This window comes from Gossypium hirsutum, chromosome D08, assembly GCF_007990345.1.
Source record: "Gossypium hirsutum isolate 1008001.06 chromosome D08, Gossypium_hirsutum_v2.1, whole genome shotgun sequence".
Classification (NCBI taxonomy): Eukaryota; Viridiplantae; Streptophyta; class Magnoliopsida; order Malvales; family Malvaceae; genus Gossypium; species Gossypium hirsutum.
In genome coordinates this window covers 41,794,557-41,817,185 of record NC_053444.1, presented here as the reverse complement: position 1 = coordinate 41,817,185, position 22,629 = coordinate 41,794,557, and the positions used below count along the sequence as shown (strand labels likewise).

Below are 22,629 nucleotides of genomic sequence, written 5' to 3'. Positions count from 1 at the left end.
CTCTTGATGCAATGATAAGAGTATTATATTATAAACATGAGAGCTTGGGTTCGATCCAAGTCCAACCATATTCCCTTCCTCCAATTAAAAAAGAAAAAAAGAAAAGTAGTTTTATCTTTATTTAGGACCTATATTTGACATTTATTGGGAGACGAATGCAGAGACTATTGTTGACAAATATCTTTAGCTGTTTAAGGTCACTCATAACTTCCTCATATTACCAAACAGAATTATGATCATATTTTAATTCTACTTCTAGAAAGAAGAAAAAAATAATGGGCCAAAAAAAGACAATCATTTTCATTTATTTATTTACTTGGGATAGCGCAAATATTGGGCTTTAGTTGCCCCATATCAAAGCCCAAGATTCATATTAGGCTTTAAGGCAGCATATTCAATTTTCGAAACTCGCAGTTACGAAGATGCCCTTTCTTGATCCTCATCACATCTTCACTTCAGCGATACAGACACGAGAAAGGGGATGGCGGACTCTTCTTTCATTCGCTTCTAATCTTTTCGCTTTAAAAGGTAACTAATCTTTCTTAATCCTCCCATTTTTCATATTTCTCTCTCTCTCTCTCTCTCTCTCTCTCTCTCTCTCCCTCTTTATTTCTAATTTTTTTATTTAATTACTGAATTGACCTCTTAAACTTCTTTGAAAATCCCTATTTCTGTGAGGTTAGCAACTTAAGTTTTTGAATAACATCGATATATGCATACCCAGACGATCCTAAGTATGCATGTATCTTTGATCATTTGATTTTTTATATGATTTTGATATTTTACTGGGTTTTTGTTGTTATTCTTGTAGGTTTTCATTTATTCTTGACAGGTTTGTAATTTTTGAAAAGATAAAAATGGATGTGGATTTGGTTGCAAGTGGAATTTTGGACGAGGATACTATTCCAGTTATTGATCAAAACAATGTAAGCTTCTAGTTAAATGATTATTCGGATTATTATTACTTCGGTTATTTCATTTCATTTTACTTTATCTTTTATTTTGTTTCCAATTGTATCCTAGTTTCTTTGATTTTTGTAGCTGAAAGTTGAAAACTCTAGTGTTAGATGCGTGGAAAAAGTATTCAAATACTTGCACTGGTTTATGATAGTTGTTTGATTTAGAGTCTTGAATGTCTGTGTTCTTTTCCTTTTCCTTTTAAATACAGGATCTTTCTAATTTCGATGGCGGAAGATGCGGGATATGCATGAATATTATTATTGACAGGGGGGTTCTTGATTGCTGTCAACACTGGTATTTTTCTGCATACTGTTTCTAGTTATTCCTATTTTCATCTTTACCCCCTGCAGCATCTTTAATTAGAAGCAAAGCTCCTTTTCTTTATGGCGCTAGTAGTGTGGGTAGGCATCTAGTTTTCTCTTAGGGGGCGTTTGGTTCGCCGCGTAACATACATTCCAGACTACGGTGTTTGGATTTCAACATTCTAGCCATCCCGTAATATTATAGGGTGTTATGGCCTCTTTCTTAGGTAATCTGATATTCCGGGCGGAATCTGAATTTAGGACAAAATTACTTCTCTTTTCATTATATTTATCAATATAATCCTTTTTATTATATTTTAAGACAAAAACCAAAATATCTCTTCTTTTTTTCTTCTCTTTTTCTCTTTTAAGTTTGAAAACTAAAATTGATGCAGATACTCTATTTTGTATATTTGTATGGATATTTTTTGACAAAGCCTGCCTTAATATACTACTTTTCTTACAAGGCAAAAGAAGAAAACTATGTTCTTTATCAACCATGAAATAACTTTAAGAATGGATTTTTCATACGTAAATACAATCTTTGTGAGTATATAAACTGTAGGGTTTTCCTTGTTTGAAAAAAAAATTAAAGAATTTGGTTATGGTCAGTGTTTCATGTACTTAAGAATGTCTGCAACAAGTAAGCACACAGTCCTCCAAAAATTGGCTGAGCTGACTCGTATACATATTTGGGTCATTCCTAAAATGATCAACATGTGGTGTGGAGACAAACCATATAAATAAATTTTCATAATTAGGTTTAGTTGTGGTTCAATTGAATTCATATGATCCTTCAAAAGAAATTGAATTCATATGATAAAATAAAGGTGTAATAAAAGTGAATTTATTAAGTTATTTTAATTTATAAAAAATTGAGACTAAAAAATGTTGAAAGAAGTGAACTTGTAAACGCAAAATCTTACATTCCCGTAATCCTATTACGAAAGATAATCTTTCATTCCCGCAATCTTATTACGTTCACTTGTAGATTATATTTCTCAATCTTTCTCCTCAAGGAGTAAAGTTAAGTAGAAGAAGCTACACTGTTATTTTGTTTTGACTCTGTACTTTGATTTTTTTAATGTGACACTTTTTTGAGATTGATTAAAAAATCAATTAGTGTTCTGATGTCTTTGGATCCTGTTGTGAATTTGATGATGCGGGTTCATCTTGTGAATTTCAGGTTTTGTTTTGCATGTATTGACAACTGGGCAACAATCACAAACCTTTGCCCACTTTGCCAGAGTGAATTTCAGTTAATCACCTGTGTCCCAGTGAGTTATGCAAAATTCTTAAAGCTTTGATTTTGGCCTCCCTCTTTTCCTGCTAGTTATTTTACAAAAGTTATTTTTCTCTAAATGGCCCATCTGTATGCTAATTTGGCTACTTCACCTTTAGTTACCTTGAAATTCTTTGTGAAAGTATATGCAATATGTTGATTAAATCATTTGAGCTACCAATTTGATCATGAAGGTATATGACACCATAGGAAGCAACAAAGTTGAGGATGAGACATTTTCCAGGTGCTTCTCAATTCTACTTTCTTACAACTCAGTTTCATTTGTCCACCAAAAGAGGGAAAAGAAATTCTAGTTTATGTTGGATTCTTGAAACTGCCTGCGTTACATCCTGGTGTCCATATAGTTTCTTGTTTGTTTTGCATCCTTTGTTATATTAATAAATGAATTAATCTCTCAAGTTTAACATGAAACAACATATTGCAACTATGTAGTATGGATTAGATTTTGGAGGTTATATATGGTGATTGGAGATTCATATCTTATGCATTATTTTGATATTCTGGATTTCAAGAAAATTTTGCAATTAAACAATTTGGAAAATGACCCTCTATGATACAGTAATTACATATTATCTTTGTGAAGAACTATGGTGATTGAGTTGCTAAGATTCTTCTCTATGTTCTGATTTTGACTCTCTTTTTACATATGCAGAGAGGATGATTGGTCCATTGAAGGGAAGAGCAACACTCTTTCTTTCCCGTCATACTATATTGATGAAAATGTAATTATCCTGCGTATGCTATCTCTATGTTTTCTTCATATATTGAGGACGTAGTAATCATTCAAGCTAGGGGTGAGCGATCGAATCGAGTGAAAAAATTTCGAGTTCACCAGTCCTATTTTATCATCCTAACTCAATTTGAAAATTTTTTTGAATCGAGTCGAATGAAATGAAATTCGAGTCTAGTCGAATCGAGTGAAATTGTTTGAGTTAAATTAAAAAATAAAAAATGTCAAATAAAAATATTGTTATAGTAGAACTAATTCCATGTTAGAGCACATAAATTTGATACCATATATATTTGAAAAATTTTTCAAAGAAAATAAAAAAAAAAGAAAAGATCTTGAGTATGATAAAGTTTTTTGTTGAGAGAGAGACCAATTTGCTTATTTTCAAAGTTGATAAGGATTAAAAGAGTATTTACACTAATCTATTATTCGAATTGTAAAATTCAACTCGAACGTGAAACTCGAATCGAGTTATTTGAGTTGACTTGAATAATTTGAATAACTCAAATAACTCGATTCGATTAACTCGAAATTCAAATTTTTTTTTCGAATTTTTTGAATTGAATTGAGTTTTGCTCACCTCTAATTCAAGCTAGCTTTAACTTGGACAAATAGTTGTTAAAATGCTTTTGTCAAATGGCACAAATTATTGACAATAAGTTAGAAGATGTCAACAGTGATGGCAATATTAGTTGAAACCAATTGCAGACGTACTTTGGTTCTTCGTTTAGGACAACAGAAACTCCATGCAGAATATAGTGCTATTTTATGAAGATGGAACTTATATTTACCATTTCATTGTTTATTTTTATTTTTCTACTAATTTCTAGTGAATGGCATGCCATATAAACCTTACATATCTTTCTTTTTGTAGTCAGTTATCTGCTTGGATGGAGATGGCTGCAAAGTTCGAAGTTTATCCACAACCATTGAGGGAGATCCCGATCTCGATACATCAATTGCTTGTGACTCTTGTGATATATGGTAACTTGAATCTTTTATTAGAGTTCAATCTGATTCTTCTTTCTGTTACTTTCCTTCCCATCATTTATACATATGCATGTACTTTTATCATTTTATAAATATTCCTTCTTATACGGGTAAGGTTCAAACTGTCACTCTACTTAGGTGATGTATCAAATTTACCACACATTGTTTAACCGGTGTAATTTTATCTCTTTTACTTCCTAGTTTGGTTTAAAAAGTTCAAAACTTTACAGTAAAAGAATATTATTTTAGATAATAAATTCTAACTTTTGACCATTTTTTACCAAATAGAAAGTACAATGGTAAAACTGTACACATTTGCTCATAAGTGGTAAATTTGATTCATCACCTTAACTAGTATAGTAGATTTGGATCTTATCCCTTTCTCATTATTTATCACTTTGATTCTTTGTGTTCTGTGTTTTCCTTTTTCTTTGTTTTAGCTTCTTCTAGTTGTAGGTTCAGTAATGTTAATTTGTAATGGTTTCATCTCTTAATTGTTTTTCAACTTGGAATCATGACAGGTACCATGCATTTTGTGTGGGATTTGATACTGAGGGCACATCAGAAGACACTTGGTTATGCCCAAGGTAGATTTGAAAAGAGTGATTAGTGTGGGTTGGTGTTGTATTTTGGTTCCTAACTTCATCATGGTCCTTGAGATATCCTACATTAAAGTAACATGTGGTCAATATGTGTGGAATCTTGTGAGAGGTTAAGTTATCATGTGATATACTTTTGTAGGAATTGACTGGGTTAAAGTGACTTTTGAGGGCATTTTACACTAACTGGGTAGCAATCTCAATATCTCTAAGGGGGAATTGATATCTGATTTAGTTCAAAGTCGTGTGCTATTTTGGTTTTAATGATCTTTGGTGTTATCATGTGATATACTTTTGTTGGAATTGACTAGGTTAAAGTTAAGGGCTTTTTACACTAACTGGGTAGTAATCTCAATATCTCTAAGGGGGGATTGATATCTGATTTAGTTCAAAGTCGTGTGCTATTTTGGTTTTAATAATCTTTGGTGTTGTAATGTGGCTTATGTAGTTTATTTGACATTACTTTCTACCTCTATCAGTCCTTCCTGCACTTTTAGGTGTAAAGTTTCCACTTTTCCCCTAATTCTAACATTCTTTATATTGTTTTTATTTTATTATAGATGTGTAGCAAATCAAGCTTCACAAGAATCTGGTGTGGTTCTTGAGAAAAAAAACACCCCGCTTGGTCCAGAGATTGCTAATGGTGAATATGTGACAGAGACGACTTTCTCTGGGAAGATGTCTGTTTCTGTTGCGGATACTGGCGAGACAGCTATTGTTGTCTCAATGGTTGGAGGAAATCATTGGACTGAAGAGCCAAGTGAAAACTTTTTATCGATCCTTGAAGTCAGCAACAGTCAGAAAATTGAGCTACCTAGCTCTGAAGGCATTTGCTCTGATACAGAAAAGGCATCATGTGATAAGAGCACTATTCAACCAATTTTGGAGGGCGAGGAGCTGGAGCTGTCTTTATCACGCATTACATTCTCCACTTTACTTTCAAATTCTTCGGTGCACGGTGAGTTCAAGACAAGTAAAGCTACAGAAACAATAAAAGAACGAACCAACTTAGATGGTGTTGGAAATACCTCTGGAAAGTCACTGAATGAATCCTGCACCAGGAACCAATTTTCTGAAATCAAATCCAGTGCGGGCCTTCATCTTGGTTTATCAATAGGCTTGTTTCTGTCTGGTAAGTTAACAATGTAGGAGCTGTCTTTATCTTTTAAAATTCATTGCATGGTTACTACATACCACTAAAGTTTTGTATCTAATGCACATTTCACTACATCTCAACCTTGTGCTTACAGTTGATGATGATGTCAGAAGTAGTGGAAGCAAAGACCAGGTGAATACAGAGACTGAGCATCAGAGTCACATGGAGGAACTGACGCCACTAGGTAATTAAGAAAGTTATCTAATACATTTTCTCTCTTGTTCTAGCATTTGCCTTAAAGTTGGTTTTGTGATCTTTTTTAAGCAATCGATGTATGTATAACGCAAGCTGCCTTCATGTCTGCTTTCAGATGAGAAAACTGAACGTGATAACAAGGAGAATGTTGGCACTGTTACTGGTTTAAAAAGGAAGAATTCATGTTTCAGGTTGCTCTTTCAGTATCTCTATTGTCTTAACTCACACTGGCATACATACATACATACATACATACATACATACATACATACATACATACCTACATACCTACATACATACATACATACATATATATCATGTGTTTTTTGGAAATAATGCTTTTGTATATATATTTTTATAATCGTTATATTTTTTTACCTATGTCACTACTTGCTAGTTGTCATATTCCTTTTTCTTTTATCTTTTAGGGGGGTGGGCTGGGTGGGAAATATCTCTTTTGGGCAAATAGTGCTGCTTGTTATGTTGTTTAAAATTTGTGACTTTTTTCCTCTGCTGCTAGTTTATTGTTCTCATTTCCATTTTTAGCAGTGGTGGGTGTGGGTGGGGAAGCTTTGCTGTTGGTTTGTTCTTTAAGTTCTATAGCTTTTCTAAATTTATTTTCTTGTTTTAAATTTTGCATTCATCCTTAAACTTTGTTTTTCATGACTTCTTATCCTTCCTGATTATTGATATGCTTTAGGAGTGATGTTTTGAGCTCTGATGGTGAAGAAACCAAATGTAAGAATGAGACTGAAGCTTTGAAGAAGAAAATTAAGGTTGAGGAATTGGTTCATATAGCTCCTGAGAGCAAAGTTGATACATCAGTATCAGATAATACCCCAAAATGCCTCACCCTGAAAGCAGTTTCCAGAGATGGCAAGGTCAAAAGTCATCCAGAAAAGGAAGATCCCATTACTGATTTAATGAGTATTGTTCAGGGGACAAGCCGTAGAACTTCTACCAAGGGGCTTGCATGTCGAAATCCTACTGATGAATCCTTGAAAGGAGAAAATTTGGCTGGCTTGAGGGTAAAAAAAATCATGAGAACATCTGAGGATAAGGAGTCATCTGTTGTTGTGCAAAAATTAAGAAAAGAAATTAGAGAGGCTGTCCGTAACAAATCCACTAAAGAATTTGGAGAAAGCCTTTTTGACCCCAAACTTCTTGCTGCTTTCAGGGCTGCAATATCAGGACCAAAAACTGAAACTGTAAAGAAGTTGTCACCTTCAGCTTTGAAGATGAAGAAATCGTTGTTGCAGAAGAGTAAAGTTCGTGAGAATCTAACAAAGAAAATTTATGCAGATTCTAATGGAAGGCGGAAACGTGCATGGGATCGGGACTGTGAAGTTGAATTTTGGAAGTATCGGTGCATGGGAGCATCAAGGCCCGAAAACGTTGAGACCTTGAAGTCAGTTCTTGACCTCCTAAGAAATAATGAAGAGGGCTCGGAGAGGTGGCCAACATCTGAATGCCAGGCATCCAACCCCATTCTTTCCAGATTGTATTTAGCAGATACATCTGTTTTCCCACGAAAGGATGACATAAGGCCCTTGTCTGCACTTAAAACCACTGGTAGTTCTGAACAGAGCAGAGAACAAGATGTTGCAGTAGGAAAAACTCCTCTACCATCTCTTGATCAAACTGGAAAAAGTACAGAAGAAAACAAGGTTTCATCAAAGGTTGGTGCTCTGTCAGCTGATCTTAAAGGAGCTAAGACAGGTGTTTTGAACTCAAAAGGTTCTGCTGCTTCTAGTAAAGTTGATTCGAACAAAGGTTCAGAAGGGTCTTTACCAAGGAATCCTAAAGTTGAATCACCGAAAGTAGTGGGTGCGAAGTCTGATGATGTAAAGGTTGATAAAAGAAAATTTGCCCTGGCAGTGCTTGCAAGGAAAAAGGCTGCAGAGAGCAAAAGTGGAACACAGGAAAGGCAGGAGGACAATGCTGTGCTGAAAGGAAACTATCCCTTGCTAGTATGTGGGGGCAAAATCTTTGTTTAACAATTTTCTTTGGACTAGTTCTTTGATATCTGAATATCTTTTTGTAAAGGCATCCTCATTTTTCCTTTTTCCCTTTCTGATTGCTGCAAGCAGGCTCAGCTACCACCGGACATGAGACCATCACCAGCACCCAGTCGGCATAATAAAATCCCCATATCTGTTAGGCAGGTATATAGTGCTTTTCATTGCATCCCTCTTTTCTTACAATCATGTTCAAGTATCCTGTTTTTAGTAGTATTTACCTGCTTTTATAATCTTTCGATACAAAAATTAAAGAAGCATAGCTGGAGGTGGATAATTCTATGTCATTTGGTGTACAGGCACAGCTTTACCGCCTTACTGAGCACTTCTTAAGAAAAGCAAATCTGCCAATCATTCGCAGAACTGCTGAAACAGAGTTGGCTGTTGCTGATGCAATTAATATCGAAAGAGATGTTGCTGATAGGTCGAACAGCAAAGTAGTGTATCTGAACTTGTGCTCCCAGGAAGTATTGCATCGTTCAGATGACATTAGGTGTGTTAGAGCCAAAGAAGCAGATACTTCATCCCCTTCAGAAATCTCTACTAATAGGCAAGAGCAAGGATCTGATGAGTGTTCGACAGACCCTATGGTTGTGGAAGCACTTAGAAATGCAGGCCTTTTGTCTGATTCCCCTCCAACTAGTCCACTTCATAAAACTGAGGTCCCTAATGAGGTAGATGATTCCTCAGCAAAAATTATGGATGAGGAGCCTGATAATATATTTGAAATGGATTCTCATTTGGAAGCAGATATTTATGGTGATTTTGAGTATGATCTAGAGGATGAAGATTATATTGGTGTTACTGCTGAAAAGGCTCTTAAGGTACAACCTGAAGGTGTGGCAAAAATGAAAGTCGTTTTGTCAACTGTTAGCAATGAGCCGTCAAAATCAAACAACCTTGCTGATGCAGAGGACCATGAGAAATTGGGGAATATTGTGGTACCGAATGATTCTACCTGTTTGCCAAAGAATAGTAATGAACCTTTGATCAAATCCTCAACTGCAGATGATGGGACTGATAGGTCTTGTGCTGTTCTGGAACCCCCAGGTGAAGAGCTTTCCATTGCAGAATGTGAAGAATTATATGGTCCTGACAAAGAGCCTCTAGTAAATAAATTTACAGAAGCATCCCAAAAGATACAAGGGTTGGTTGATGCAGGAATTCCAGCAGACAACACAGCTATTATAGTTAATGAAAATAAAGTTATTGACCCCATTAGTCATGGCTCATCTGGTAGAGAAAATCCCGCTGAACAAATTCAAACTGGTGAAAATGTTAAAAAGAAAGATAAGAAATCCAATATGGAGACAGACAAGCAGTCTGATGGTGCTAATCATGTATCCAAGAAGGTATTGCATAACACATCTTTTTGTTTGTTGTTTTTTCCCTCTGATTTATGCTATATAAATTTCTTGGTGAGAATAGCACATCAATTTGACCATAGGACCATTAAGGTCTTTCATGTACTAGGGCTTTTTCCCTTTGCAGACTTGCATTCTGCTGCTCATACTATCTAATACTTTGCAGGTGGAAGCATACATCAAAGAACATATCCGCCCACTCTGTAAGAGTGGTGTGATAACAGCTGAACAGTACAGATGGGCTGTGGCAAAAACCACCGATAAGGTTATGAAATACCACATAAATGCCAAGAATGCTAATTTCTTAGTCAAGGAAGGTGACAAGGTAAAGAAACTTGCTGAGCAATACGTAGAGGCAGCCCAGCAGAAGGACAAAACTGATCCCTCGTTATGACTTTCATTTCCACTTCATCTAATTCCAATGACCTCTTGCACATTTCTCTTAGGGCCTAGCCCCCCCCCCCTCCCTCTTTTTCTGTCTTTGGTCAGTAAATTGTGGACGGTTTAGGCCTGCCTTGAGGGATATAGTCTGATGGAAAACGTGACATTGGCATTGTTAAATCGAGTATTCAAGGTAAACAAACTTGATTATTTGGCCTGCCTTGTATGCCTATTTGCCATTACAGCCATAGCTCGAGATTTATGCCAAGGAATTTATGTTAGGACAATGCAGTTGTCGAGAAATTGTAAATTTGCTGTCGAGCTGTTCATCGACAACGGTGACAAGCTCCAGATGTACGTTATCAAATTACTGATGGCGTATGTTTCTTCTTAAAACAACTCAAGCAAGGCAATTCAGAATTTAACTAATGCATGCTTGGAACATGCATTTCAATATCTGTATCTGAATTTCATGTGATATAATTGCGAGAAAGTTAAGCATGTAAAATTATTTTTGAAGGCATAAAATATGAAATTCTTTTTCTTTACTTTTCATGTCTGCTTTATAGTTAACGTTCAAGGTTCGTGACTGTTTCTTTATATAATGTCATCTTCAAGGCTTGAATTATGTTTTTCACTTGAGAGAACAATGTGCCTTGTCATTACGCTAAACAACAAATTATTTAGTATATTAACGAGTTATTTTAATTTTATAGGCAGGAACCATTGAATATTTTGTTTATTTATTATTTTTTAAACATTAATTTCATTGTCAATATACTAAATAATTAATTTAAAGTATATACACTATTATCCAGTGAAATTAAATTTTTTAGTTTCTCAAATAAATTAAAAATATCGTGGTAAGTATATAAAAATAATTATCTTCAAAGTTATTTAATAAATTTATGAAATTAAGTAGGGTAAAGTACAAAAATGGTCATTAAAATATTATTGTCACAAAATATTAAGAGCCATTGTGGAAGTGTTGACGTGGGAATTTATTTTATTGATCTAATAATAAATTTAGTTTATATGTTCTATCAATTTGATCTTAAATATAAAATATTCAACAAATTTTGCCTATTAATGTTCATAAAATTTGTCATTTTAATTTAATTTCTAAAAAAATTTAATAAATTTAACCATCAACATTTACAAAATGACAGTTTTTATTTTTATTTTTTTATCTCTTGAACTAACAACATTTGTCAAAGTTCTCTATTTGAAAACTCTTATCACTTCTTCTATGGTCAACAAAGTGCTTCATCCTTACTTGAGCTCATTTAAGGTGGAACTAGAGGAGTTTCCTTACTGCTTCACATTGCTACAAGCTTTGATCCACACACTCCACCTTTGAGGAACATGCTAGGTAAGGTAGGTGTTAGGGAGGTGGTTGACCATACAAGGCCTTGTATGGGGTCATCTATAGAGCTGATGGAAAGGTAGAGTTGTACCACCACTCAGCTAAAGGCAACCAACAATTCCAATCTCTAGGATGATCTTCAGTTATGCACCTGATATAGCTTTCCAAGCATTTGTTAAGGGCTTTAGGTTGTCCATCAGTTTGGGGATGATAGGCTGTTGATAGGTGCAACCTTATACCAAGCTTGTTGAAGAGTTCTTTCCAAAACAAGCTAATAAAAATCTTGTCCTTGATAGATGCTATAGAGTCAGGTAACCTATGCAGCTTGTAGATGTTGTCTAGGTAGGCTTGGGTCACAGTAAAGGCAAAAAAGGGATGGGAAAGAGCCACAATGTGGCCATACTTAGTAAGCCTATCCACTACCGCCCAGATGGTGCCTTTCCCTTTTTAGGATGGTAACCCCTCAATAAAGTCCATGCTCACATCAGACCAGGCCCTATTTGGTACAAGCAAAGGTTGAAGAAGCCCAACAAAAGTTTTTGTGTCATAGCATCTTTAGCAGACAACGCATTCCCTTACCCACTTTTGACATCCTTGGCCATCCCCTTCCAATACACCAAACTAGCCAGTTTATGTCGAGTAGCATATGTGCTAGAGTGCCCTCCCACAACACTTTCATAAAAGTATTTGAACAGCTCCTGTTGAAGTTTCTGATTGGCTCGTACTACCAGCTTTCCTTTCCTCCTTAAAAATTTTCCATCCTAGGAGTATTTTGGATGAGAACATGGTTGTTGTTGTAGCTCAACACAAAGCTTACTCAGCTTGGGATCCTCTTTCTAAGAATGTTGTACTATTGGTAACAGTTCAAAAATGATGGAATTGCCAATCATTTAAAGCAGCTAGCCAAAAGAATCTAAGGGTTGTATAGAAAGAGCATCTGCCACTATATTGTTACTCCCCTTCCTATAGACCATATCAAAATCATAACCTAGCATCTTAGCTACCCATCTCTACTGGAATGGAGTGATGGTCTGCTGGTCAGAAAGAAACATGTGGCTTTGTGTGAGTTGGAAAAGTTCAAAGCAAGATACAATAGCTAATTCTACAACTGAGGCTGAGTACATTGCAGACATTGAGGCTGCAAAAGAGGCTGTTTGGATCAAGAAGTTCATATCTGAACTAGGGGTTGGGCCTAACATATCGATGCTATAGAACTCCGTTGTGGCAACAACGGAGCCATTGCTCAAGCAAAGAAACCTAGATCTCACCAGCTATCCAAACATATACTTAGGCACTTTCATCTCATTCGAGAAATCATTGATCTAGGAGATGTGAAAATATGTAGAGTACCAACATATAACAACATCGTTGATCCACTGACGAAGCTTCTAACATAGCAGAAACATAATCATAACACTAAGTCACTTGGTATTAGATATATGATTGATTGGTCTTAGTGCTAGTGAGAGATTGTTAGAGTATGGCCAAAGACCAATCATAAGATAATTGTAATCACATACTCGTTTTACTTTATTTGTTAATATAAGGCATTGACATTGTTATTTCAGTTTCTTTTTCTCTGTGTGTAAATAAACTGGTTAATAATAAAGTCTTGAGAATAATATGATTATTCTTAAAAGGTACTTATTCAAGTATTATTGTGAGATAGGGATGCATTAAGACTAATGTGTAGTTGATTGATGACAAAATGTTGTCATTAGCGTAGGGATGTCAAAATCAATACATGAATATGTGTTAGAGAACAACATATTGGGCTGACCTGCTATGAGTATGTTTCTTGGATTATTATGTAATAGTCACAACATTACTCATAATGATAACTATGTATACAATCATCAGACTTAAGATCATCATTATCCCAATATCGTGAGTTGTTTATTTTGATACAATCAAACGTCTACCGTAATAGGTTGTAATATAAATACTGATGTTGGGTATGCCACAATCTATGTAGTAGGATATGATTGATCAAGATAAAATTTGTCCTTCCTACATAATGAGAGCAATATCTTAGGCCACTTGATGGAGTGAGACTAGAAATGCATTGATATGCTCAAATAAATTGATATGAGATATCACACTTATTTGTTTATTGTAGTCTACTCAGAATATCAAGAAATGTGAGATTGGACTATACAAGTGTGACTATTCCATAAATTATGTCCAATTTAGATATAAAGGATAAAAAAATATAATACATGAAAAATTTATCACAAAAAAGTTATGTCAAATCACAACTTCTTGTAACTTGGGTACCAATGATGCATTGTTAGGTGTTACTCATTGCTTGTAATATTAGAAATATTCTAGTATTACAACTAACATTAGAAGAGCCTACAGGGTCACACCCTATGGTTGAAGCAAACAAAATCCAAATACAGTTAGTATTGTGTTTAGTTGTCACATGAATTAAATTAAATTAATTTGACAGTGAAATATTAAACGTATTATACGTGCAAAATTGTTGTACACAAATAGAGAACATATTTAAAATTACTATATAAATTTTATTCATATAAAATATTAATTGAATACAGTTTATCAAATTTCTGTCAAAGATAAAAAGACATAGAAGTTGATATTCTTTTGGAAATAATATATTTTTTGATACCTTCTATATGTTTCTATAAAAATAAGGGAGTAATTTCATTTTTCTGATTATGTGATATTAAAAACAATAAAAAAAATGTGAATCCCTACATCTACATAGGTTACCAAGAAAATAATATAGAGGGTCAAGCAACTGTTTTTGAAAATACTATTTGAAAGGTTCAAAAGAATTTTGTTGTTCATTCTTCGATTGAGTAGACTACGTAGAGGCCGAGACAATTTTGTTGCGGCTTGGGATCACCAATGCGCAAGGGAATTAGATCAAAAAGGTATATTTTTTACCCTATTTCAACCTGAATTCTTTTCTCGTACATGGATCCATGGTTGATGATCACCGGAATAAATTTTCTACTGCACCACGGGGCATACGGGTGTTCCAACACTTTGGTGGTCAACCTCGATTTGAAAATAGTGCCTAATCAAATAGGGATGCCACTTGTTGAAAGTAATGAGGACTACAAGGCTTGGTGCCTTACTCCAAGGGCATTATTGAAAAATATAATTGGATGCCTTTGTTGTAGAACAACTCCAACACCTAAGTTGCTTGCATCTGTGTCTATACAAAATTCCATGTGAAAATCAGGTAGAATGAGAACAGAAGCAGAGCTTAGAACATGTTTTAAGGCTTGGAAAGCTTCAACAACTTGTGATGTCCAGCCTTACTCATTCTTCTTTAAAAAGTTAGTAGCTATAGTCCCATAATTCCTAATGAACCTCCTGTAATACCTTGAGAGTCCAAGGAAACCCCTAAGCTCCTTTATCGTCTGTGGAGTTGGCCAATCCATCACACTCTTCACTTTAGAATGGCCCATAGCTACAGTTCTTTGGGAGATGACATGGCCTAGGTACTCAATTTTGGTGGAGGCAAACTGACATTTTTTTCTTGGAGAATAGGTGACGACTTCTCAAAAAGTGAAACACCTCTCTAAGTTGCAACAAATGATCTAACTAGGACTTGGAATAGACTAAAATGTTATAAAAAACCAGTACAGACTTCCTCAGTAGTGGCTTGAACACTAAATTCATCAATGCTTGGAAGCTGGATGAGGCATTTGTTAGGCCAAAAAGCATGACTAGAAACTCATAATACCCTTAATAAGTTTTGAAGGCTATCTTGTGAATGTCAGACTCTCTCATTCTGATTTGGTGATAACTTGATCTAAGGTCCAACTTGGAGAAATGCACTACTTGGCCTAGCTCATCTAGAAGTTCTCAATCACAAGAATTGGAAACTTATCATTAATGGTCAGCTGATTTAGTTTCATATAGTCCACACATAATCTCCATCTATAATTTTTCTTTTTAACCATCATTATGAGAGAAACAAAGGCACTATTGTTGTCTCTGATGATACCAGCTTGCAACATTTCCTGGACCAACTTCTTCATTTCATTCTTTTACATAGTGGGGTACCTATAGGGCCTAATTTTAACCATTACATTCTCATCCTTCAGTGGTATCTTGTGGTCTAGCAGCCGTAGTAGAGGAAAACTAATAGGGGTCTAAAAGACATCCCCAAACTTCTCTAATAGTGCTTACATCTAATTAGGTATAGAAATAGTGGCCACTTGCAATGAGGCTTGTACAAGTGTAGTCACCATCATTGCACAAGGTCCCATAGGGTGGCCAAGTAGAGAGAAAATCTTGGTAGAGTGAGTATTTTCCAACAACTGGATAGACCTTGGCATGATTGCTTATAGCATACAAAGTGCCCTTTCATAGGTGAATTGCATGGTCAAATAGCCAAAATCCCATACAATGGTTCCTAAGTAAAAAAGCCACTAGATTCCAAGTAATATATCATAGCCTTTTGGTGGTAACACAAAGAAATCAGTGAGGAAACTAGTGTTCCGAGCCTTTCAAGTCACCCCTTGACATATACTACAGGTTAAGAGATTGCTCCCATTAACAACCATGACTTTAAACTTGTGCATTTGGTTGATTGGAAGAGAAAGTTGTCTAACCAACTTAACACTAATGAAGTTGTGAGTGGTACCAAAATCTACCAAAATAATGACCTTAGTTTCCCCAATACATGTTGCAATCCTCATTGTATTAACCCCTTGAGACCCCTAAATGGCATGTAATGACAAAATGGGTCCCTTACTAGTATCTTCAGTAGGTGGAAGGTTATCGAGCTACGTAAGGAACTCTTGGAAGTCCTCTCCTTACCCATCAGAGCAAGATTCTAGCAACAATTGATAGAGTTATGACTTCACACACTTGTGGCTTGCACTGTATTTTGCTCCACACTAAAAGCACGATCCCTTTCTTATTCCGTTTTCAATCTCAGCTGAGGATAAGAACAAGTTTATCTCTTAACTGAACCACTAGAGGCCACAAATTCACTACTGGGTGTAAAATGAGATGTGGCCATATTAGACTTAGTGGAATGAAAGTTCAAAGGTAACAAGGGTGGTTAATCTACCGTGATTTGGTGTAGTAGATTAAACTAATTTCTACGCTTTAGGAGCTTGAAAGCAAGCATTTCCATTAATTTTTAGTTATGTTTTCATAGGTTTTCATTAAGTTAATAAAATGCGCAAATTGAGTTTTTTATTGACCTTAAGGACCAAATGAGGCCTGAAGGTGAACTAATGAACTTTATAAGTGTGCAAGTGAATATTAGAAGGCATAATAAATAGATATTGGTTTATATGTCGCAACACGGGATGATTAATATTGCAACATAGAGAGTAGAATATAGAAATCATGAAACTGCCTTTATTGTCGCGACACAGACTAAGGGTGTCGCGACATACCCATGAAGATACCCCTGAAATCTATAAATAGGCTTCTTTGTCACATGTTATAGACCCCAATTACTTAGTTTATAATTTCACTTTTAAATTTTAGTTTAGTTTAGTTTCCTTTCATCTTAAGTTTTAGATTTATTTTTAGTTTGTCCTTATTTTATCTCGAGAGATTTGGTTTGTGGAGATAGTCAAACTTTATGGATTCGTTTTCATATTTAATACAAATCAGGTGTTTTCTTAAAATCTACACTTCAATTTATTTATCATGTTTTTTCTTTACATAAATTCCATATTGTTTATGAAAACCGTGATGAACTAAACCTTCTACAGGGGATTAGCGAGTGAAGGTATGATCTGTTAACTATTTTATAGGGTTACTCAACGGATCAGTTGTTTGGGAAAGGAAGAATTTAAACCCTAGGCCTGACAACCCTAAACAGTCATCAAGGTGGGAATTAACCCAAAATTGGTATGGCCTATCCGTGAACACTTTAACCCCAAATCGGTCTAGACAGTGAGATTAGAAGATAAGTAGTCCTTGTTGACTCATTATTTGAGTGGAAGATCGGAAGATCCTATTGGGGTAGCAATTAGTTTATTGACGAGGAACCTGAATCGATAGTTAATAGGGATTACCAAAGCGAGCTAATCACTCATAATCAAATCTGATTTATTCCATGTTTTGATCTCTTGAAATTTTATTTCCTTATGTTATTTTATTTTATTATCGTAAAAATCCTCTTTTATTTTACTATTGTACTATAATTAAATCAAAGTACTAATTAGATCTTTTAGTGTTTAGGTTAAAATTGACCGAGTACTTACCTCCCTTGGGTACGATCCTCGGAGTACTCACCTATTTTGTTGTAACTATATTACAACTAGGCCCGTATACTTACAGATACCGCTTCATTGATATATTTTTCACTATAGTATTCACACTTTGGACGTTAGTACGTTTGGAGGCAGTCAAGTTGTTGGCACCGTTGCTGGGGAGGCAACATTACTAGCTTGATTTTAATTTTTGCACTAAAAAAAGATAATTAGGAATTTTTTAGGTAATAGATACGATTTTATTTTCTTTATTGTTACTAATCTTCTCTTTTTGGGTTTAGTGTATGACTCGTAGTAGGGGAACACCTATTGTAACAGTCACAGATCCAAAGAGAATAATCCAAAGAAATCATTTATAGTAACAACAACAATAATAGCAGATGCAAGATCCACCACCATCTACTGAAGGCAATGTACCACGTGAAAATCTATTGTTCGATGACGCTAACCATAACACTTTAAGAGATCCACCAACACCACTACAGCTACCCGCCAACATGCACATGGCACGTAATGAGAGAACCTTAAGAGACTACGCATTACCAAGTTTGGAAATTGATATATTGAGGTAGCTGGAGAGACAATTCCAATCGATGTAGTGGAGATGGTAGGGGTAAGATTCAAGAAAATGCCCAAAAATTTTACAAGTTACTCTAGGGTGGGGAAGAGAACATGTGCGTATTGCAAAAAAGTTCTTACAAGGATAGAAGAAGAAGGAACCCAAATAGAGTTCAAGCTAGACGAGACCCTTGAACTGGGGTGGATAGGGGCGCTAGGCAGAGCAAAGGAGTTGATCTAGTTGGTTAGGTCATTGGCTTGGTTAGTTGGGTCAACAAGGATATTGTTCTGAGATTTTGAAGTAATGTGTCCAAGTTCACCGCACCAATTGTTGGTACAATGATTCAACAAGGAAGAGAAATGTATAAGAGAGTGGTGGTCATCACGAAGGCTAGTTCACCCAGTCGAATAGAGAGCCAGAGGTTATAAAAAGTGGAGGTAGAGAGAGTACGAAAACTGAGAGTTGGAGATAAGTTGACAGAGTACAGGTTTAGTATCTTTTGAGAGTCTATCCCATCTTCATTTTTCATGGAAGTATTTATAAACGAAAAGGATTCCATGTAAGAAGATGTTAACATGTTGGACTTTCCATTTAACTATCATTACGGAACACGTGGGGAGAATGTCTTCGATGGGACGAGGATGTCTATGATGGGATAAATCCTATCATTCATTTAGACTTGATGATATAAAATTGTTGACTTCACGTAGTGTTTAGTGACCAACAACATTACGTTCCTGATGAAAGCCTAAAAGTTTGGGTATCGGATGGCTTGCACTTGCTCGAATGGTTGTGTGAAAAGTAAGACTTATGGATGATTTCCTGGTTCGGTGCCACCTAGCTTATTACTCAGGTGTCCTTTCGGCTTGCCATATGTCCTTATACAAATAAGGGTATAACATGTAGATAAAAATAATTTGGTTGATTGGGTCTTAACTCAATCGGAATTCACATTATTGTTATTTTAGGAAGATATGGGTTTAAGCTCACTCAAGTGCGTTTTATCCTCCTATTTAATGTTTAAGATGGGTTATGGGTAGCTCCATAAAAATAAGGGTATTAAAGTGAGAAAACTAAAGCTTTGTTTACCATTGAGGTTGAAACGTCCTTTTCAACCCAATCCTTGATTTATTTCAAAAAAATAATAATAATCAAATAATTTTTCAAACCAAACTGAGATTTTAAACAAGCTTTTTAATCCAAGCCCAAAAATAAAAATTTTAAATTTTAGCTCTTAAAAAAACTTTTCAATAAATTTACATTTTTATCTTTTTAAAGACACATTTTGACGGCTAAATAAGGACAATAGGCCAATTTTATTTTTTAATTAGGTCTTTAGGCCGATTTTAACTTTAATTAGGGAAATAGGTCAATTTTAGGAAAAAGAAACTGAAAGCACGTCCAGTTAGGCACGCTTTCTGTTTCTCTCTTTAGGCTTAGGGTTTTTTAAGGTTAGGGTTATAATTTTTTAATGTTAGGGTTTAGGGTTTTTTGAAAGTGTTCAGGGTTTTTGACTAAAATGACAGAATTTTTTTGGTAGTTTTGAAGGGTCGGAAATGTAATAACGCGCCTCAACACACATACATTTCATATGTCATGGTGGGATAGGACTATCACCTTAGAAACCCTTCGTGAGGAAATCTAATTTCGAGGTAATAATGCTTGATACAATCAAGGATAGAAGTCTATGTAAAGGTCCCAGCTGGCGGCCATGATGTGGTCATGGGTTCGAGTATAACTGGGGGGCCAAGTGACAATCGTTACGCGGTCAAAAGTTTAAAATTTTTAGATACCCGCAAACAATACCCTATATATACCATACATAAGATTGAGACCATAATCATGCAGAAAAATTCTAGGGACTTTCGGTGTAATCAACATAATTTTTTTCTCTATTTCCAAGCATTCGGTATCTTTAACATTTCATTTTTGTCCAGAAGCTAACATGAGATGGACACAAGAGGACTCTCAGATGGAGAGGAGATGTTCTAGCACAGAAAAGGTCAAACTCGAGTTGGCGCAACAGCAGTTATAACTATTAATGGGTTGTGTAATAATGACAACTGTTGTCACTTCGAAAGAAGCATCACATTTACTGCACTACAATAGCCGCTCCCTACCTGATAGTACTCTTGCGTTCACAACAGTGTCGGGCTTCGAATAAGAAGGAAGGTTAAAGGTACTAGTTGCTTGGAAATGGAGAAAAAATAACTCCAATTATAGTTGGAAGCCCTAGAATTTTTTCGTATGAATATACCCTCAAACTTCTGTATGGTATTTATAGGGCATCATTTTCGGGTATTCGAAAATATTGATCTCATGACTGTGTAACGACCGTAAACTAACTCCCCCGTTATACATCGATTCATTACCACATAACTACTGTCGATTGAGAAATTTATGTCGACTTTCACCCTTGACTGTAGAAAGCAAAATCACCCAATAACCGACTTTTCTAGGATAGGCTTCGGAGGCAATGATCCCATCTCAACATGATATATGAAATGTGTGCGGCTTGGAGCGATATTGTATCACCGATGACTCAAGAATACCTAAAACGTAAACCAAATATTTTTAGCAACTAAATTTTTTAAGACCGATAAATGGCTTATAGTGGAAAAATTGAGAGGATTAGAGAGAAATTATATGATTGACAGACTATGAATCTTGTTATGTGAGAGCCATTTTATAGCCATAGAGAAGGGTCTGTTTGTAAAGGAAAATCTTGAAAATGAGCTGAAACATATTCTAAACGTGTTGAAGTGTTTAAAGCACCTGAATTATTCAAAGTGTCAGGTCTTTGAAAGGACCTTTTCATATGACTGCTGAGCACATTATGCAGCACCGAATCTCGATGAAATTATATGAATTCTAAACGCGTGATGAAAAGTATTTGCACCATATAATATACAATGAATGTGTTCATTCATAAACAAAATTAATAGCACGTATTCTCTTTCTCCCTACATAATTCTCTTATAAAAGGGGCATAATTTTCATAACATAGACTCACATCAAGTTAATAACAAACAGAACAGAGTTGTGTGTACTCCTTCACACAACTCTCTACTTATTTTTTTTGCTTTTATTCATCCAAATCATGACTGATATTGAAATCAGCCGACGAGTGAAATCTGTTATATACTACGACGGTCAAATCTGTAATACAGAGTTCAAGGTGGTGTTTGTAGGACTGAAGTTTGTGGAATTTGTGTTCAATGGTACCATTAAAATGCATGAGTTATGAATCAGAATTAGAAAGAAAGTCGAGGGTTTGACCATGGGAAAAGTTACGAGGTTGCAATGCATATATCTTACATCCGTTGACCCTTATAAGTATGAGCCATTCAATGTGAATAACGAGACGCATATTGAGACGGTCATATCATTACACATTGAAATCAGAAATACTATTATTGAGTTATACATTGAGTTCGTTGATGCTGATGGATCTGGCCCATCTTCGACCAACATCGCAGTGAATACGGGTACCTAAGCTGAAGTAGAAAGTCCTACTATAGGGTTGTGCTGTGGGTTTTCTTGCCTCCTTCAAAGCAACTACTACGATGTTCTCGAAACATCAATGGGAAAACACTCATTGATCTCCAGCATCGATCTAAACTTTATGGGTCAATACAAGTCAGGGTATCAGCATAACCCAAATCTAGACACTTGGGCTCAACATTCAATCAATGCATTCGATTTCAACTTTGGCACTAGGTCGATGTTATGGGGTAGAAGCAGTTATATTGGGGGACCATCGACATGCACTGGTCATCAACCTATTGAATATTTTGGCAGACACATATGTTATAGGAAAACCGATGACCTACTCTTTTTGACAGGGGCTGGCGAGGGTACGTCCAACACCGTACTCGAATGTGACAATAAAAGTGTGAACGAGAAAGGGGATATAAGTGAGGAAGAAGGGGTTACAGATGCAAACGAGGGGGAGGAGTCAAAACTTGAGCCAATCCAGTAGCGTGGTCTAGATGGTTCAGAAGTGGCACTATTTTTCGAACCGAATTCGGTTACAACAGAATCAAAACCTTACGAGTCTAATGATAACGCCTTGAATAATGCTCTGAATTCAAATGCACAATTCAGGGCATATGAACCTTTGCTTTACATGACGAACATCGACCTATCGGCCAAGGAGGGTTTAGAGTATTCGCGGCTTCCACACAAAACACCTGGTCATGCAAGCACATATCGTGATGTACGAGTACTAGAAGTTAGAATGGAATATCCCAACAGAGATGTTTTTCTTGGTGCACTTAAGCGGTACAACATCAAAAATGACGTGAACTACTACGTGACAAAGTCTCACTCTGAGAAATTTGAAGAAAAATGCGCAATGAAGGATAAAAGGTATAAGTGGAAAATCATGGCATCTTACCAGAAGAAAATAGGGCTGTGGATGATAAAAAAATATCTCGATCCCTATACGTGTGTTGCGACAAGTGCAAGTCAGGGCCATCTAAG

General features: G+C 35.7%; 1 protein-coding gene across 3 annotated transcripts; it reads left to right on the top strand.

Annotated features, from left to right (window-relative positions):
- The first annotated feature begins 410 nt into the window (after nt 1-410).
- Nucleotides 411-10,546, top strand: LOC107911282 (uncharacterized protein At4g10930). Of its 3 annotated transcripts, none has more exons than XM_016839153.2 (15): nt 411-528; nt 812-926; nt 1,169-1,254; nt 2,449-2,539; nt 2,739-2,788; nt 3,218-3,287; nt 4,170-4,279; nt 4,807-4,872; nt 5,445-6,016; nt 6,135-6,224; nt 6,351-6,426; nt 6,936-8,205; nt 8,326-8,400; nt 8,553-9,605; nt 9,784-10,546. In XM_016839153.2, exons 2-15 carry the CDS (start codon nt 858-860, stop codon nt 10,009-10,011), a joined length of 3,906 nt encoding a protein of 1,301 aa, XP_016694642.2. In that variant the 5' UTR covers nt 411-528; nt 812-857; the 3' UTR covers nt 10,012-10,546. The 3 variants fall into 3 exon arrangements, with proteins under 3 accessions (XP_016694642.2, XP_016694649.2, XP_040954113.1); XM_016839160.2 differs by lacking the exon at nt 411-528 and adding an exon at nt 556-678; XM_041098179.1 differs by lacking the exons at nt 411-528; nt 812-926; nt 1,169-1,254; ... (2 more) ...; nt 3,218-3,287; nt 4,807-4,872 and having other exon boundaries at nt 4,174-4,279.
- Nucleotides 10,547-22,629: the final 12,083 nt, after the last annotated feature.

Coding starts and splice junctions, on each gene's coding strand:
- LOC107911282 (XM_016839153.2), top strand. CDS start 858: ATGGATGTGGATTTGGTTGCAAGTGGAATTTTGGACGAGGATACTATT. Junction 6,427..6,935: donor AGGAAGAATTCATGTTTCAG/GTTGCTCTTTCA, acceptor GATATGCTTTAG/GAGTGATGTTTTGAGCTCTG. Junction 8,401..8,552: donor TCCCCATATCTGTTAGGCAG/GTATATAGTGCT, acceptor TTTGGTGTACAG/GCACAGCTTTACCGCCTTAC.